The sequence below is a fragment of the Medicago sativa genome, chromosome 7 (assembly GCF_051527215.1).
Source record: "Medicago sativa cultivar Bolivia chromosome 7, Bolivia_mono, whole genome shotgun sequence".
In the NCBI taxonomy this organism is placed as follows: domain Eukaryota; kingdom Viridiplantae; phylum Streptophyta; class Magnoliopsida; order Fabales; family Fabaceae; genus Medicago; species Medicago sativa.
In genome coordinates this window covers 21033799-21052031 of record NC_140755.1, presented here as the reverse complement: position 1 = coordinate 21052031, position 18233 = coordinate 21033799, and the positions used below count along the sequence as shown (strand labels likewise).

The window sequence follows — 18233 nt, the reverse complement described above, 5'->3', positions numbered from 1 at the left end:
TGTTTTTTATCTAATTAGTTACGGATAATGGTCATTCCAAGTGTAACCAATTTAAAAATTATTACTATACACGAAACTAGTTGTCACCGTTAACTTTAAGAATTATTATTATATACGGGCGAAGTCGTCACTGATACAAATCTACTAACATCTACTTCTACTAACAATATATAAAAATTGAACTCCAGCAATATAAATAAATTAGTTCCATTGTTATAGGCGGAAATTAGCTCACTTTTGATGACCATTATCCGTAATTAGTTTTCTAAAAACAAATAAATTAAATATTGCAAAATGACCATTATGCACAAGAAATTAAGGAGATCGTGAGTTTTAATAAAGACGATTATAAAATTTTGCTGGACTTCGATAATTATAAAATGATTACACAATTCGTCTTTTAACTTAATTTTTGGTAACACTTATGTCCTTTATCTTTATTTATTTTTTTGTCTTTATTTGGTCCTTTATGTTATAAAATGTCAATGTCTTATCATTTTTATGAGGTTTTTAAAATGAAATCTGAGTTTTTAGGTTTGTATATTGAAGATTTGAATTTGTTTATGAGTTTGATAAGATAAACAAATTCAATCTCAATTACACTGTATAACAAGGATCATAAATAAATTCAAACAATTTTCAAATATAATCATTTACTGTACCTGTGCGTCAGCACGGGTTTGTTACTAGTTACAATAAACTTTAGATACAAATAACACATATAACAAATAGATAAGAGCAAATTCAAATATTAAAAAAAAGTGTGACAAATTCAATCTTTATTGTCCATGATATATAATTTTTTTCCTTATCCTTTATTCTTTTAAAAAAGATAATTGATGTAAGTGAATTCAAAATTAAAATAAAATGAAAAGAAAAACACAATATGAATATATGTCCAGTTTTTTTTTCTTTATACTTAAAAAGTGTAACAAACTAGATCATATATATATATATATATATATATATATATATATATATATATATATATATAAAGAAAATAGTCTCTATCAGCTCTTTTGGGCTAGCTTTTTCTCTTTCCTAAATTACCATAAACTTTAAATATAAATAACACATATAACAAAATAGATAAAAGTAAATTCAAATATTAAAAAAAGTGTGACAAATTCAATCTTTATTGTCCATGATATAATTTTTTTTCCTTATCCTTTATTCTTTTAAAAAAGATAATTGATGGAAGTGAATTCAAAATTAAAATAAAATATAAATAAAAACACAATGTGAATATATGTCAAGTTTTTTTTCTTTGTGCATAAAAAGTGTAACAAACTAGACCGAATATATATATATATATATATATATATATATATATATATATATATATATATATATATATATATAAGATTTTGGGCTGACTTTTGATTATTCCAAGTATACTCAAACATGTTTTTCTATAATAATGATTGTTGTTGGTCTCATTAAAAAGATAAGAATTTAGATTATATTTTTTTGTTATATTGTTGGTGTCGTTGCAATAGATAAACAAGGTTAGTTTAATTTGTTATAATTTGAAAGCAACAATCATTTATATTTATTCCTTTAATCAAAATCAAAATTTCATAGAAAAACACCGTTCATAATTTTAAACTTTAGCGTAATAAAAAGAACGGAAAGATGGACACGTGAGTGCCCGTCTTTTCGCTAGTAATGACATAAAGAATTTATGTTTATTTAATATTTATTTTTAAAAAATTAAGATAACATGAATATAATTGAAAGACAAAATTATATTCAATAAGCTACTTAAATAAATTTATCAAAAAATGTTTTAAGTAGTATGAATAATTTATAAACTCTTGAAACAAAACCCAGCTAAAATGTCTTTTTAAGTGATATGAATTTACAAGCAACAAACTATCAACCGTAAAATTACTTATTTTAGAACTATTATCCTTTGAGTCTTTGGCTTAAAGAAGTCAGTTTTCCTTCCCTTTTAATTAATGATACTTTTTTTTTTTTATGAAGGTAATTATTTGGATTTCACTTTAGTAAATACTATACGAGAGAATTCAAACTTTGAAAACATTTATGCCAAAAATAAAACATCAAAACAAGCAAAAAAAACAAACAAAGAAAGCATCAAAAAAATTGTGTATTGATTATTTTCCTATAAATAACCAAATATATCCATTTAAGCAAGAGTCATGTTAGACTATAACTTGCGGATCGAAAAAATGTTTGACTATAACTTCTTAAAAAAAAAAATCTTTATTCTATATATAGGTTAGGTCAAGTTGTAGATTTGCATTGCAAGACCATCATCATGACTAATAACTGTATTCCTTCATTAAAACTATTTTTATAAGAAATCCCCCCAAACACAAAAGGCATAAAATTATTTATTTTTGACCCAAAAGTCATCATTAAAGAAATAAATTTACTCACACTCAATACAAATACTATTAGTATAACACAACCTTTCTCTTTCCTCCTATATATAACACTTCCCTTTCCTTGCTCATTCAACAACTCAACACCCTTTTCCTTCCTTTCCCAATTCTAAAATCCCAATTCCCCTCTCAAAATCAAAACTCATTACAAAAATCATCCAAACTTTCCGAAACTGTCATGGCATCCAACAAACATTGCAAGCCATTTGGCTTGGAGAAAAAATGTTTCCGCTACACTCATGTAGATAAGGACGATAACATGTTGTACGATTCTGAGGGAAGACCTCTTACTGAACCTCGTTATATTAAGACCAAAGATCTCGTTATATCTTCAGATCCGCGAGGTTTGTTAAGTAATCTTTCATATGCTCCTATACTTATGTATTATTTTTATAATCTCCTTTCTAATTTCTTTTATTTTCCTTTTCGTAGGTACGATGTCGGAACTCCAAGAAAAACATAAGAAACTCAGCAAGAAGGTAGAAACTAAGCATGTTGTATCAAAAAGGAAGGATCCCCACAACATTGGAAACCTTCTGGTTGGAGCCACAAGATCCTCTTCTCAAGTGACCTCGCCTGTTACTACTGTTGTTGGGCCTCACGCTAACCAGTCTGGATCGACTCAACCAACGACCATTGACCTCGACATCCAGCCTCCGTCCAAGCGATATAGGGTCGAAAAGGGTAAGATGGTGCAATCGGAGCAAGATGTGGTTGAGACTCCAGAGGGTGCAGTCGTCACTCTTCCGGCCATCTGGACCAATTCGAAAAAGTTCGGCCCAAAAACTACTTTGAGGCTGAGTGCTAGTGACTCTGAGGTAGTGGAGGATCTGGGACCAGTAGGGAGGAGTCAAGCCATGACAGAGGGCGTCATTGGTATGATGAAGGCGCTCGGAGTAGCCGTAGCTCTGAACAATAAAGAGAGTGAGTATAAGGCCCAAGCTGAGGGATTGAGAGGCGAGAAGGAAGGGCTCAAAGCCAAAGTCATTAAGTTGGGGAAGGCGTGCTCGCTGAAAGACCAAAAAATCAAGGTCTTAAAGAAGGATCTTGAAGAGAAGAATAAGGATATGGCTCAACTGATCGCCAAGAACGAAGAAGTTCAAAATGACTTCTATGATGCTGTCAGGCATAGCTTTCAAAATGCAGTTGCCCAGATCAAGGTGAAAAATCCTGAGGCCGAGCTAGTGACCGAAGGTATTAGTTTCTTGAATGAGGTAAAAGATGGAAAAGTGGTCCCCGTAGAGCTCGAGGAGGATGAATAAGGAGAAGAAGATAATCACGCCTGAATAGCCATGTAACTGTTCTTTTCTTCTTACGTGATGTAGTTGGTGTTTTTAATCATGTTTTAAAGTATAATATTTGGTCCATATCTGAGTATTTATGTCCAGGACATTTCTTTAGTAGTATCTTGAACCTTTCATACGTATCATATAGTGTTTCCTCCTCCTGTTGCTTGAAACTAGCTAATTCTTTTTTTTAGTGCCAGGTATTTAGTTATAGGGAAGTACTCGATCAGTTGTTCATATAAAGTACATGATAAACTTAATGTGACCATTTGACATTTTGCATGAGAAAGGTAAAGAGTTTCTCACATGAAAAAGTTATTTTTAATCATTCGATCAATTACGAAGCACTAAATTATGATAGATTCTCAAGATTAACTATTATTATTGTACACCGTTTTCAACCACCCTTATTCACCTCCACTTATGTGACTATCTTCCACCATCGCACGCACAGAATAATTCACATCAACAAACTCAATTTTTGACCGAAACACTTGGGTCTCATGATTTGTAAATTTGTTAAACACTTGGGTCTTTAAGTTTAAAAAGCAATGTACATGTGCCTGTAAGATTGCAGATATGAAAATTCCATTGTTGTATTAGTTTTTTTGCCAGCAATAGAAAAAATCTATAAAATTCCAGTTTTCTCAATATGTGAGCTTCCAATGGCGGTTCAACCTAAAACGAACTTTGAAATTATAAGAAATGATAAATATTTGCCGACAAATTTTTATGAAGAAGTCCTTCCACTTCAAACAATAATTAATAGGTTATATTGGTCAAATAGAGGCAAATGTTATCACTAGAGAAGAAAAATAGAATGAACAATGTAATTCTCATTTATTCTAACTAACTTGTACGCCAATTATATATATATACACAATCTAATCTATATGCTAACTGTACATGATCTTATTGCATAGGATTCCAACTTCATTAACTAACTAACAAGGTTACTTGCTATGCAAGCTATTACATTTACTACTTTCTATTTCCTTATTATGCACGTGATGAAATATCCCCCCACAAGTTGATGGTTGATAAATGCTGATCATCCCTAACTTGGACAGCAAAAGATCGAAAGGCTGAGGCAAGAGAGGCTCAGTGAAGAAGTCTGCTATCTATCTTTTCTTTTGAGGAAACTTGAAGAAGCTTCAAAACTTTGGCTTGCAACTTTTCTCTAACAATGACAATCTATTTCCAAGTGATTTGTACGTTCATAAAACACTGGATTTGCAATGTATGAAAAGCACTTTGGTTATCACAATAGATCACATGTAGCTTCTCAAAATTGATATGTAAGTCTCTGATTAAGTATAAAAGCCGCCACAACAATTCACATGTAGCTGCTGCAAGGGCTCTATATTCTGCCTCAGAAGAAGATCTTGAGACAGTTAATTGTTTCTTTGTTCTCCATGATACCAAAGATTTCTCTAGAAAGAAGCACTGTCCAGAAATTGGTCTCTTTGAATCTATGCATCCTACCCAATCAACATATGAGAAACCTGATATCTGTAGCTTAGAGTCTGTAGGAAAGAACAAGCCACGACCTAGACAACTCTTGAGATATCTCAAAACTCATAAAGCAGCATAATGATGCGCATGAGTAGGTTTGGTTAAAAATTGGCTTAGTTATTGAGTAATAAATGTGATATATGATCTAGCAGTATTCAATTATAGTAATCATCCTACTAGTCTTCTATATGATGCAATATCCTCAAAAGGCGGACTAGTGTCATGATGCAGTTTGGAGAAAGGATCAAAAGATGTAGAGACAGGTTTTGAATCCAATAAACCAGAATCAGATATGAGTTCTAAGCAGTATTTTCTTTGGCAAACTGATATACAATAATGGGAATGAGCTATCTCAAGACCAAGAAAATATTTTAATTGACCCAAATCTTTGATTTGAAATGAGTCATGTAAAATGTTTTTGATGATGAATTGAAACTCAATGAGAGAACTGCCAACAAGGAACACATCATCAACATATACCAAAAGGAGAGTGAAGTCAAAGGTTGAATGATTGGTAAAGAGGGAATGTTCTAAAGATGCTTCTGAATATCCATGATGAAAAAGCAAAGGAGTCAATTTCTCATACCATTGTCTGCTAGCTGTTTGAGTCCATAGAGAGACTTAACAAGTCTACAAACTAGATTAGGTTTGTTGGAAGTGGTGCCAGGAGGTAAAAGGATATAAACATCCTCCTTTTAAACTTCAAAATTTGTGCTCCTGCAACCCAAAATTAGTCAACGGTAGTTAACTAGTGTTGGGTAGTGGTTAGAGCAGTCAAATGGGCAGGTTCGGCCCAACCTCCTTTAGCCCGGTGGGCCAACTCATATAAATGAGACCGGAGTGGGGCGGCCCACTTGATTCATGGGCTATCAAAATTGAGTCCATCACAATTAATAGTGGGCTACACGGTCCGATGGACTAGCTCGACCTGTATTTTAAAATGTATTATTTTGATTTTTTGTTCTTAAAAAAAATAGATGTAATGAACAATAAAGCCACATATCATTTTTTTTAAATAAACATATTACATAAATTATTATCCATCAAATAAAACACATGTCTTAGTAAACTTAGTTAAATGACATATAAAACATTTATTAAATCAACATTTGTAAGGGAAGTAGCAGAAAAGAATCAATGCAAAAGCAGAGAGTATTTATCACAACTCAAAAAGTGAACATTGAAGACAATAAAAGTCTTACATAAGAAAATAATTCAATCTCACGTAATAAAAATATTTTAAAAACTATTTATTTTTTTTAAGTATTTTTAATGGGCCGATCGACTAGCAAGCCCAAAAGCCCGGCCAGACCAGGTTGGCCCATGTAAAATACAAGCTCGATGAGCTGGTCTTAAAAGATGGAGTCGTTTTTTGTTGTTGTAATTTTTGTTGTTTTTCAGCGTGAGTTAACTCATGTTGGATGAGAATGAGCAAAAACAGATGGGAGGAGAGCAATTATCTTAAAATATGAACCTATTATAATATTAGAAACTTAAAGAACAGATGGGAGAAGAGCAATTATCTTAAAGGAGGGTGCAAAAGGGCAATGTTTGAAGCTTAAAGAACAAATAGGAAACTTATAATATTAGAAACTGAAACATATCCTCTTCAAAATAAAAATAGAAATATCATAATTTTTTTAGGGAAGACATATATAATTTTGCAAGCACGAGTGGATGTTATTGAGAAAGCTGGTATTTGGAGAGTAGGAGACGGTCGTCTAATTAATGTATGGGAGGATAATTGGCTTCCTTATCAAAATGGACACAAGATTTGGTCCTCTAAACCCCCTAATTGTGATATTATGTTTGTCTCAGATCTCATTCACCATGATATTCGATGTTGGAATGCTCCTTTAATTAATGAAATTTTTTTCCCTTTTGAGGCTCATCAAATTCTTCAACTGCCAATCTCTTTCTCTCAATTGCAAGATGAATTTATGTGGGGTGCTTCACGGTTAGCTACTTTTACTGTGAAGAGTTCATACCATTTCTTAAAGGCAAGGCGTGAAGCAGACAACTCACATAGCTCAATGCATGACAATAATCACCAAGTGTGGAAAAAAATTATGGAAAATAAGAAGTATTCCAAGACACATCCACTTTTCTTGGAGCATTCTACATGAAAAACTACCAGTGAAAAATGATCTGTTTAAAAGAGGTATAAGTAGTGATCCATTGTGTGTTCTTTGTGGGGAACATGATGAGACAATTTCACACCTCTTCATGGAGTGTCATTTGTCAAAGCAGATATGGTTTGCTTCCTCTTTAGGTGTGGTATTTAATTCGCATGATTCCAGGTACGTTCCTTTTCATAAGTGGTTGGAGGAAAATATTATTGATGTCGATGAGGATATTATAGTCCATGTTTTAGCCTTGTGTTATGAGATATGGTGTGCTAGAAATAAGAAATGTTTTGAGGGGACTGATGTTGATGTGACTGCCACTATTCAAAAGGCACAAAGATCTATTGTGAATTTTAAGAGTGCTAGTACGGTGTTGGTGGAGACACTAAGTGGAGGTCCAATTTTGCCAATATCTGATGTTCATTGGACACCTCCTTTTAGTGGTTTCTATAAGCTTAATGTTGACGCAGCAGGTCCGATAGAGGGTGATAAGTGGGGTATTGGTGTTGTGGTGAGAGATAATGAAGGTGTTGTCGTTGGTGCTAGGTCTTGGCAAGTCTTTTCATTACCAAATTCAGAGGTTGCAGAAGCCTTAGCTATGTGGAAGGGTTTGGAATTTGCAAAAGACGTGTCCTTTCTGAATCTTATAGCAGAATCAGATGCTTCTAACGTGGTTTTAGCGTTGAATGCTAACCAACAATCTCCCAACTATGTTGGCTCTATTATTCAAGATTGTATTAGTTTTAAGGGTAGTTTTCGAAGTTTAAATTTTTTGCATGTTAGGCGTGAAGCTAACCAAACTGCTCATTATTTAGCTAAATATGCTCTTAAGAATTTAGATTGCATATGGGTCGAAGAAACTCCGCCTTGTATTTCTGCAGTTTTGGCATTTGATTTATTGCCAGACTTTCGTTAATGAAATTGTCTTTAACGTCAAAAAAAAAAAAACATATATAATTTTTGTTTACTATTATAATTTTCCTTGAAATATAGTAAACAAAAATTTAGTAAAAAAATATATGAGTAAACAAAAAAATATAAATTTATCCCTCAAAAGAAATTATATATTTGTTTTATATTTAATTTAATTTAATGTAGTTGATTCATTTAACTCAATATCAAGGTAAAGTTGGGTTTATGCCCAAAAATTAGGTCCAATAATCACATATGTTTTGTTAGTATTTTACTAGATGCAAAAATCGAACCCAGGAAGCATACAGTACATTGCAAATTCAAGATTACATTTTTGTTTTATTATACGCACTCTAGGAAATTGATAAAAAGAAAGGTAGAACAGTTGTTAAAGCCAAATTTGTTATTAATATCACAAAGTTGTGTTAAGGTTCAACGTGTCTACGTAATACCACAAATTATCATTTTTTTTCCCTAAAAAATAAATCCAATAAACCTTGTGGATTAGGATTAGGATGTAGTAAAAAGAAGACCCCTTACTTAATGGTGGTCCACGTCTGCTATTAGAGGATTTTATTGCTCCATATATGTTACACTTAATCTATATGATCACGTAATTTGTTGTAGTAAGGTACGTGCGTGGTCTTTTTAATATGGATCTCTTAAAATTGGTTCATTTTATTTTTTGATAAGGCAAGAAATAGGTTAGGCATCAAGGAGGCCAGAAACATCCCAACTAGGTTGGCACCCAACCGAAACTCCCATCCTCAGCAACAAGGGGACTAGGCCAAAACCCTCAGCAACAAAAAAAGCGAGAAAGAAAAAGAAAACAGGCAACTTAGGGAAATCAAAAAATTGGTTCATAAATAGATCTATATCAGAGGCAAGCAAATGAGGCAGTTTATAGTTTAGTTAAGGCGGCTACATCTCAAGCTTGTTTTCAAATTTCAAATATTTGCAAAATTATCAAATTTTATTGAACACATTATCATTAACAGAATGATATCAGTTTTTTCCTTTCAAAAATATAGACCCTTATTATGTTAGTAAAAGAATGAACTTTAAAAATGAAGAGAGAATTTAAAAAAAAATGAAAAAAGAGAGAAACACATGTGAAAAAAATTTGAAATTTTTTTTAGTATAAGATAACGAGAATAATTTTATTCAATCAAATTAAAATCACTGAGATATTTTAAGAACTAACCTATAAAAGTGGAAATGTGAAATGAATTTATTGTATTTATTTGTAAAAAAATTACTGTGTGAAATAAAGTACAATTCAAACAATGAAGCCTTGATGGGTGAAAAGAAGCAATGAGCTTTGGAGAATATTGTATTGCTCATCGTCACCTTTGAAGCTTACCTAACCAACCATCGCCTTCCCTTTCCTTCACCAAATGGCTACCAAACCCTATCAAATTCCTTTGAAATTCCATGAGCATTCTGATGATACCAAGATCGCACAGAAAATTACACCCACTCCAAAATCCATTTTGAACAAAACCTTTGCTCAAGCCCATAACAATGTTTGCAACATACCATAAAGCCAGTTACCAAAACCTAGTAGAAAAAGAGATAACTTCGCAATTGCAATTCCAGAGGAAGAAAACCAATTTGGAATGGAAGCATGCATAAACAACTTGCATGCAAGGATACTTTGGCCAAAGGGTTCTACATCACTTACAGTGGTTGCCTTGCGTGCAAATCTTCTGCATGTATGGAAGAATCTTGGAAGATAGGGGGTCACATCATTAAGTAAAGGATTTTACAAATTTGCTTTTTCCTTTATTGAAGATACTAATAGTGTTAGATCGGTTGGATCTTGGAACCTAAACCATAGAATTCTTAAATTGTTTACTCGGTCAAGTGATTTTAACCCTAGCTTCCAACAAAATACCATAGCTAAGGTTTGAGTTCGTATCTATGGCCTATCGCAAGAATATTGGTGGCCCAAAATACTTTTTTCCATAGTTAGTAGTGTTGGTACACCTCTTTGCACTGATGCAGTCACTAGCAAGGCAGCTTTTGATAGAAACTTTAATCATTTTCCAGGGTTCTAGTTGATATGGACCTCTCATCTGAACTGAAATATAAGGTGTTGGTAGAGAGGAAAGGCTATGCCTTCTTTGTTGAACCTGGTTATGATAATCTGCCAGCTTATTGAAGCAATTGTAGAATGGAAGGTTATAGTTTGGATAAGTGTAGAAGATTGAATGAAAAAAAAATGAAACCAATAAGACTGAGAAGTATGTTAGAAAAGATGTAGATGGCAATGAAAAAAATGTGGAAATCATCATTGTTGAAGAAGAACAGAATAAGAATGACGATGTAGAACATGAAAATCTGGAAACAGATGACTTAGCAAGCTAGGAAGCATATCCTGCTGACTTAAATGAGAACCAAGCACCCTCAAAAGATTGAATATACATATGGATGTTGATCTTGAAGTAGCATGGGAAGTTATTGATCATGGAAATGAAGAGAATACATTAGAGGATTCTGAATTTGTTGAAAACACCCAGCTTGGGGAGAAATCAGCTCAAGGCTCTAGTCAGAAATCAGATCAAAACTCTAGCCAAAACCAAGGATCTAACCAAAAACAAAACTCTAGCCAAAACCAAGGTTCTAGTAAAAAACAAAACTCTTCACAAAACACCCCCACAACATACTCCATAGAGAATTCAAAATGATATGCAATTCCTCCACCAGTCTTGCACCAACCTAGCTTCCAATTGGTCATAAGTAAGTCAAGCAAGAAAAAAAGTAACTAAAAAGTGAATCCTAGAATCCACTAGCTCTTATGCAACCAGATCAAAGGTAGTTAATCTTAAACCTTTTAAATGATGTGTCCCATTTGAAACACAAAGGGTCTGGCCAACTCCCCTGCTAGATTGGATCTTAAAAGATTGATAGTTAAACATAAACCTAACATCGTTTTGATTGTTGAACCTTGGGTACCTTACTCTAGTTTTCCCTATTACTGGCTTAATAGACTAAATCTGAAACTTTTTGCACAAAACCATATAAATAACCTTTTACCTAACCTTATGGTGTATTTGCACCAAGAACCTTAACCCTGACATTATCAAGATAGATAACCAACATGTTTCATTTACCATCTCAGATAACAACATAACCTTTGGTTTCAATGCTATTTATGCCTCAACCAACTATATCACCATAAGAAAATTATGGCTAAACTCAATATCCCTTGGTGTTCTATAGGTGATTTTCACACAATTATATGCTCTCATGAACATGAAGGCACAACTAACCCTTCTAGATTACCTATGGATGATTTCTTTAGCTGGTCTGATAAGAACAACCTGTTTCACATTCCAACTAAAGGAGTTCAATTCACCTGGTCCAATGGTATGAGAGGAGCTAGACTACTAAGAGAAGGTTAGACATGGCCATTTGCAACCAGCAATGGCTTCATAGTTGTACTCCTCTGGCAGTTACAACTCTTATAAAACGCAAGTCTGATCACTTCCCAATCCTTCTAGATTCCCAATCATCAACCAATTCACATGATACTCACTCCAGATTTATGAAAATGTCGACACTGCATGAGGACTGCAAATACATTATTGCTGATAGCTGGAATAATCAAGTTGTTGATAGTCCAATGTTTGTTCTTTTTAGTAAACTCAATACCTTGAAACAATAGCTTAAAAAGTGGAATCATAATGTTTTTGGCAACGTTTCATGTGTTAGTGAAAGAAGGTGAGACGAGACTTGCAGATATTCAAGATCAGATGGATAGACAAGGCATGTCAGACACCTTGTCAGACACCTTGTTAAAGCCTTCGATAAAGAAGAAGCATTTTGGCAAGAAAGAGCAAAATCAAAATTGCACATGGAGGGGGATAGGAACACCACCTATTTCCACAGACTAACAAAAATAAAATTCAAAACCAAACCTATAATTGCTATCAAAGTTGATGATGATATTATAGTAGATCTAGAGAAAATTGCTTCTCACTTCAAAATTTATTTTCTACTAAATTTTTTTTGTAGGTTGATGGCTTAGTGGAAGAAGTGATCTCAAAGTTGATTTCTGATAACACAAACATGTTAACTATGCTCCCCAGTTATGAAGAGATACAAAAAGCAGTTTTTAAATTAAACAAGTATGGAGCTCCTGGCCCTGATGGCTTTAGAGCCATTTTCTTTCAAACTTATTGGAATATCATCAAAGGAGATGTCTACAATGCAGTGATAGATGGATTTCTCCAAACTTTAACTCAAACACTATAATGGTCATCCCTAAGACTTAACATGTTGATACAGTTGGAAAATATAGACCAATTTCTCTTGCAAACTTTAAGTTTAAAATCATCACAAATATTCTTGGTGATAAGCTTGCTCTTATCATGCCTTTAATCATATCAGAAGAACAAAGAGGTTTCATTCAAGGAGGGAACATTAGAGATTGTATTTGTACTACTTTAGAGGCTATTAACTTACTACATAATAGATCATTTGGAGGAAATGTGGCCTTTAAAGTGGATATATCAAAAAATTTTGACACTTTGGAATGGAGTTTCTTGCTATCTGTGTTGAGAAGTTTTGGTTTTAATGACAGATTTTGTGATTGGATTTAGGTCATTTTGGAATCAGCTAATTTATCTATTCCAATCAATGGAAAACAACATGGTTTCTTCAAATGCAAAAGAGGTGTGAGATAGGGAGATCCCCTATCTCCCTGCCTATTTTGTCTGGCAGAAGATGTTCTAAGTAGGGGAATCAGGAATCTTGCGGAGCAAGGCAAATTGGAACTCATCAAAGGCTCTAGAAAACATTATGTTCCATCTGATACTTTATATGCTAATGATAAAATGGTATTTTGTAATGGAAAAGTCTTTTATATTCATGCTTTAATAGATCTCTTTCATAGATATGCTGCTACTTCAGGCCAATTGGTAAATCCTGCTAAGTCCACCATGTATGTTGGATCAATCTCAAATACTAGGCTTTCTCAAATTACAAACCTTATTGGATTCAACACTGGAAGCCTCCCTTTCAATTACTTAAGTGTTCTTATATTTAGAGGTAAACCTAAAGCTATATTTCTTCTTCCAATTGCTGATAGCAGAATAGAGAGCAAACTTGCGGCTTGGAAAGCTTCCCTTTTGTCCATTGCAACAAGGATTCAACTGGTTAAATCAGTCATTCAAGTTATGTTAATTCATAGCATATCTTTTTACTCTTGGCCAAAATATATTCTTAATGATACAGAGAAGTGGATTAGGAACTTCATATGGAGTGGAGACACATATAAAAGAAAATTAGTTACAGTTTCTTGGAGCAAAAGTTGCAGACCAATTGCTCAAGGAGGGTTAGGTATCCGATCTTTAACTTCGATCTCTCATTGAAGCTTCAAATCTCAAACTTTGCTGGGACATCATAAACTCTAATCAACCTTGGCTCTCCTCCTCCAAAGTAGAACTATAAGAAATAGGAACCCTATATCTTACCATATATACTCCTCTATCAAGAGCAGTATAAAGGAAGAATTTGAGACTGTATTTGACTAGTCTGGATGGATGATTGAAAATGGTGAAAAAGATAATTTTTGGAATGATGCTTGGTGTGGAGCATCTCTTTCAACCACCCCGGATTTATCTATCTTTGTTTCTTAGAACCTGAACTCAACAGTTACAGACTTTATAAGTGATGGCCATTGGAATATTCCCCAAATGGTTCATGTAGTTTTTCCTGATCTCAGATTGCTTGTGCAACAAGTTACTATTCCAATTGATAATTTGCAGGACAGATTGGTTTGGAAAAATACTCCAACAGATGAATTATCCTTCAAAGAAGCTTTTATCTTCAAATCTCAAGCTGGTCAAAATGTTTCATTGGACTAAGAATGTCTAGAGCTAAGAGATTCCCCCATCAAGACTAAGACTCCCTTGTTTTTCGTTTTGTTACTTAAAAGGGTTTTGCCTCGACCCCCCTTTCTTTTCTTCTATTACTCTTTTTATCAATATTCATAGGGAGCTCCTTGCTACCCTTTGCTTAAAAATGAAACAAAATATAATAATGAAAATGAGATAGTAATACTTTCATTTTTTTTTAGAAGATATTGTAATATTTTGACTAAACTATCCATAATAAGTATTAGTATATTCATCATTATCCAATTAAAAAAAAATCTAATTTTTATAAAGAAGAAAAAATGGCTAAGTATTTAAATTTTATTTTTGTCGCTGTAATTATTTTTCAAACTTAGTCTCTTCAATTTTTTCATTAGCAGTTCTCGTCATTGAAATTAAGTCAACTCATGTAACAAATTTTTAATGGCTCTTTGCAGTCATATTAGAATATTATAAACTTTTGGGTTAATTATGTTTCTAGTCCCTATAAAATAGCGACCTTGTAAGTTTAGTCCCTACTTAATTTTAATAGCATTTTTAGTCCTTAATTTTGTTTTTCTGCACTGAGTATTAGTCCCTACTCAATTCAAATTTGTTTAATTTATGCTTAAACTCTTAAATTTTTGAACAATTTTTTGCAGACATGTTTAGAACATTACTAAAAGTTCGTCCGCAAAAAATTATTGCAAAATTTGATTTCTACATCCAGATTTTATTACTTTTTATCTTTAACTTTTGTCGTTTTAAAAAATTCATATTTAATTCATTTCATGTCAGAAAATTCTAAATTTTAGTAAACGAACATTTCATAGTGTTCTAATCTTGTCTCAAAAAAATCGTTCAAAAATTTAAGAGTTTAAGGATAATTAATCAAACTTTTTTTTAGCAGGGACTAAAATTATAAGTAAATTTTTTTTTATAGGGACTAAAAATGCTATTAAAATTAAGAAGGGACTAAACTTACAAGGTCGCTATTTTATAGGGACTAGAAACATAATTAACCCTAAACTTTTTCCTCACAAAAATTTAGAATGTCTTTTAAAAGATGAGTTAAATATAAATTTAAATAGCCGAAATTATTAAAAAAAAAAAAAAAAAAAAAAACCCCAAAATAACAAGAAGCCGGATCAATAGACAAAATTTTGAATTCATTTTTTTAATATATTTCTATCATGATACACAAAACGTAGCTACAAAGTTTTATAGCATCTTGATAAAGCTCCAATTTATATTCATTTTGTATTATATGGACTGGTGGAAAAAAAATATTATTTTGAGATTAAAAGTCAAAAAAATATCATTGAAACAAAAATATATTTAACCTACGAAACTATCATTTTCTGGATAATTTATTTTTATGTTAATTTAATTTATATATTCTTCATTATATTCAACATTAACACATGGTTTCTAGATGTTTTAGAAGTCAGCTTCACATACTGGTCAGATTATTCTAAACCATCTTCCAACTCAAGTCCTCTGCTGCTTCCTTTTTCATACCGTTCAATTAACAAACACATCCTTGAACATGATCCTTGCATTTAATTTGAAAATTATATAGTTTATTTAAATTTTGTACCAAAGTTTGAACATTAATCAAAAAAATTCTAACTAGTACCGCCGCCCAAAACATACTATACATGCTTCTGGCTGCGACTTCTTCTGCTTTGTTTGGCTAAGCAAACCTGTCATGCTTACGTTGCCCCACACGTCTCCTTTCACACCAAACAACTCCTAAGTAAGTTCCCCTTAGTTCAAATAATTCAATTAATTGCTTTTTATTGCTGCAGCTAGTAGTCACACTAGCTTATTTCACAAGAAATCTAAGTCACACAATAGTGATTTAAGTTTAATTGTCCCCACAAGCAATACTAGCTAGTAACAACCTTTTCATTGACACATTTTAAATGAGTATTTTAATACTACTACAAATTGATAGCATAATTTTTTAATAGAAAAATTCTATCTTACTTCACCATAGTGCTACATTATTTATTTAATATTTCTAAAATATTTCACAATTTCTTCTTCTTCTTTTGTAAACCAATCTATATATTGTGCGCAATTAATGAGACTAATCGTTCATGGTAACTGATGTTCATTTAAAATGTAGACGTCTTTCAATATATATTTTTCTATATGTGCCTGTATATGATGTATCGCACACAATTATGTGAATTAATACAATATGACAACTGAAATCCTTTGAGAAATTGAAATTTTCTAACAAATATTTTTTGAAATGCAAGTTAATAATTGAAGTGTTAACCATATGCTTAATAAAGCTTAGCTTTTTTTTTATTAACAATAAACCTAAGTATCTATATGGATAATATACTCTATAAATTAATTCTTTAAAAAAGTCCACACTTTTTTTTCAAGAGGTGATTAATTTTCAATGCAATTAATTTTAGTTTTAAAAGATAAACCAACCACAAAGAGTGTATATTCTAGAGCATGTCAAATTAGAGTATGTCACAAGCAAACCTACGTGTACACATACATATTCTTATCACAAATTGTCAACTATTGGCAAAAGTGTTCAACACTCACAAGCTATATCATACAAAGCACCACACCCTTTATAAATACCACCTTTCTAATTCTCCTAGAGTTTCAATATTCCCTTTCAAACTTTCACAACCATTTTCACACCTTATAACATCTAAATTTGATTTTGTTGCATTCTTCGTATATACATATAGTTTCTTGTGCTATGAAGAGGGGAAGAGAGGTTGATAGCATAACCATGGCAAATTGTTTGATGTTACTTTCTCGTGGAAGTGATCAATTTGAAGCCACATATTCATCTACCACTTCAAACAATCGTGTGTTTGAATGTAAAACATGCAATAGACAATTCCCTTCATTTCAAGCCCTAGGTGGTCATAGGGCAAGTCACAAGAAGCCAAGGTCGATGGGAGAAAATATTGATGGTCAATTGCTACATACACCCCCAAAGCCTAAAACACATGAGTGTTCTATTTGTGGATTGGAGTTTGCAATAGGACAAGCTTTAGGTGGCCACATGAGGAGACATAGAGCTTCAAATATGAATGGAAATAACAAGATGCACAATTCTAATAATACTATGAGTTGTAGCAGTGGTGGTGGTGGTGGCGGCGGCGGTAGTAGTATTGATTCTTCACAAAATATGAAAGCTAGAAACAAGAGAGTTTTGGTTTTGGATTTGGATTTGAATTTGACTCCCTTTGAGAATGATTTGGAGTTTCTGAAGATTGGAAAGGCAACTGCTAATTTGATTGATTATTTTCATTGAATCTTTTGAATACTTCATTAATTGATTTGAGAGTTAGTTAGTGTATCATAGATAATTTATATCCTTTTTATTTGTAGCCTATAGTGATTTTTCCTTCATTAAATGTAGTCTATATATACTTATGTATACTTTTATATTATCATACTCAATGAAATATCGTTCGTTAATTTCTTTGGAATATATAGAATTCGTTAGAACGTCGTGATATTTTGAGTCATATGAAAAGGTTCACATAAAAAAGACCAAGCAATTTTCATTTCCTTTAGTATTTTTTTTAAAGATTTATGGGCATTAACAAATATGTAGATGCTTCAGTGTGTCTGACTAGTTTATTTTTCTTCACAAGTATTAGTTTGTATTATGAATTTCATTGGTCTTGATCCTCTGATTTCCTAGAAAAGGATATTGGTAATTTGAAGTTCCGTCAAGAGTTAAATATGTTGAATTAGATTTTATTTGTTTACATGATTAATGATTTATTAGTATCTGCAAATACATGATCTTGCACAACGAAAAAGATGAAATGGAGGAAATACATTGACTTTATTTCTTTTCTCTCTAATTGGTAATAAAATCTAAGGAAATTTTTGTATCAAAAAGAAAAGCGAAAGTTTTTCCAATGAAAGTGTTGTTTAGAAATTTTTAAATGTTAATTTTTCCAATTCCTTTGTAGAAAAAAATGCTTTGGCGACCAATAATATAGTTTCCAAAAAAGGACAGTAGATTGTAAACGCTGCCATCTAGAAATTATAATAGTGTTTTTTTTTTTTTTAATAAGTTTTAGTCTATATACAATTACGATCTTTCAAGTTTAAACCTTT

At 32.3% G+C, this 18233-nt stretch overlaps 2 protein-coding genes across 2 annotated transcripts; both read left to right on the top strand.

Annotated features, from left to right (window-relative positions):
• Positions 1-7438: 7438 nt before the first annotated feature.
• On the top strand, positions 7439-8324 carry LOC146904976 (uncharacterized). The gene is made up of 2 exons (XM_085728410.1): positions 7439-8157; positions 8234-8324. The coding sequence occupies exons 1-2, from the start codon at positions 7439-7441 to the stop codon at positions 8322-8324; spliced, it is 810 nt and encodes a 269-aa protein (XP_085584536.1).
• Positions 8325-16738: 8414 nt separating this feature from the next.
• LOC146904975 (zinc finger protein ZAT11-like) lies at positions 16739-17579 on the top strand. Its single transcript, XM_085726414.1, has one exon. The coding sequence runs from the start codon at positions 16849-16851 to the stop codon at positions 17410-17412; it is 564 nt and encodes a 187-aa protein (XP_085582540.1). The 5' UTR covers positions 16739-16848; the 3' UTR covers positions 17413-17579.
• Positions 17580-18233: the final 654 nt, after the last annotated feature.

Excerpts from the sequence above, each read along its gene's own strand:
- LOC146904976 (XM_085728410.1), top strand. The coding sequence starts at position 7,439 with ATGGAGTGTCATTTGTCAAAGCAGATATGGTTTGCTTCCTCTTTAGGT. Across the intron at positions 8,158-8,233 it reads ACTGCTCATTATTTAGCTAA|TTATTGCCAGACTTTCGTTA; the intron begins ATATGCTCTTAA and ends TTGGCATTTGAT.
- LOC146904975 (XM_085726414.1), top strand. The coding sequence starts at position 16,849 with ATGAAGAGGGGAAGAGAGGTTGATAGCATAACCATGGCAAATTGTTTG.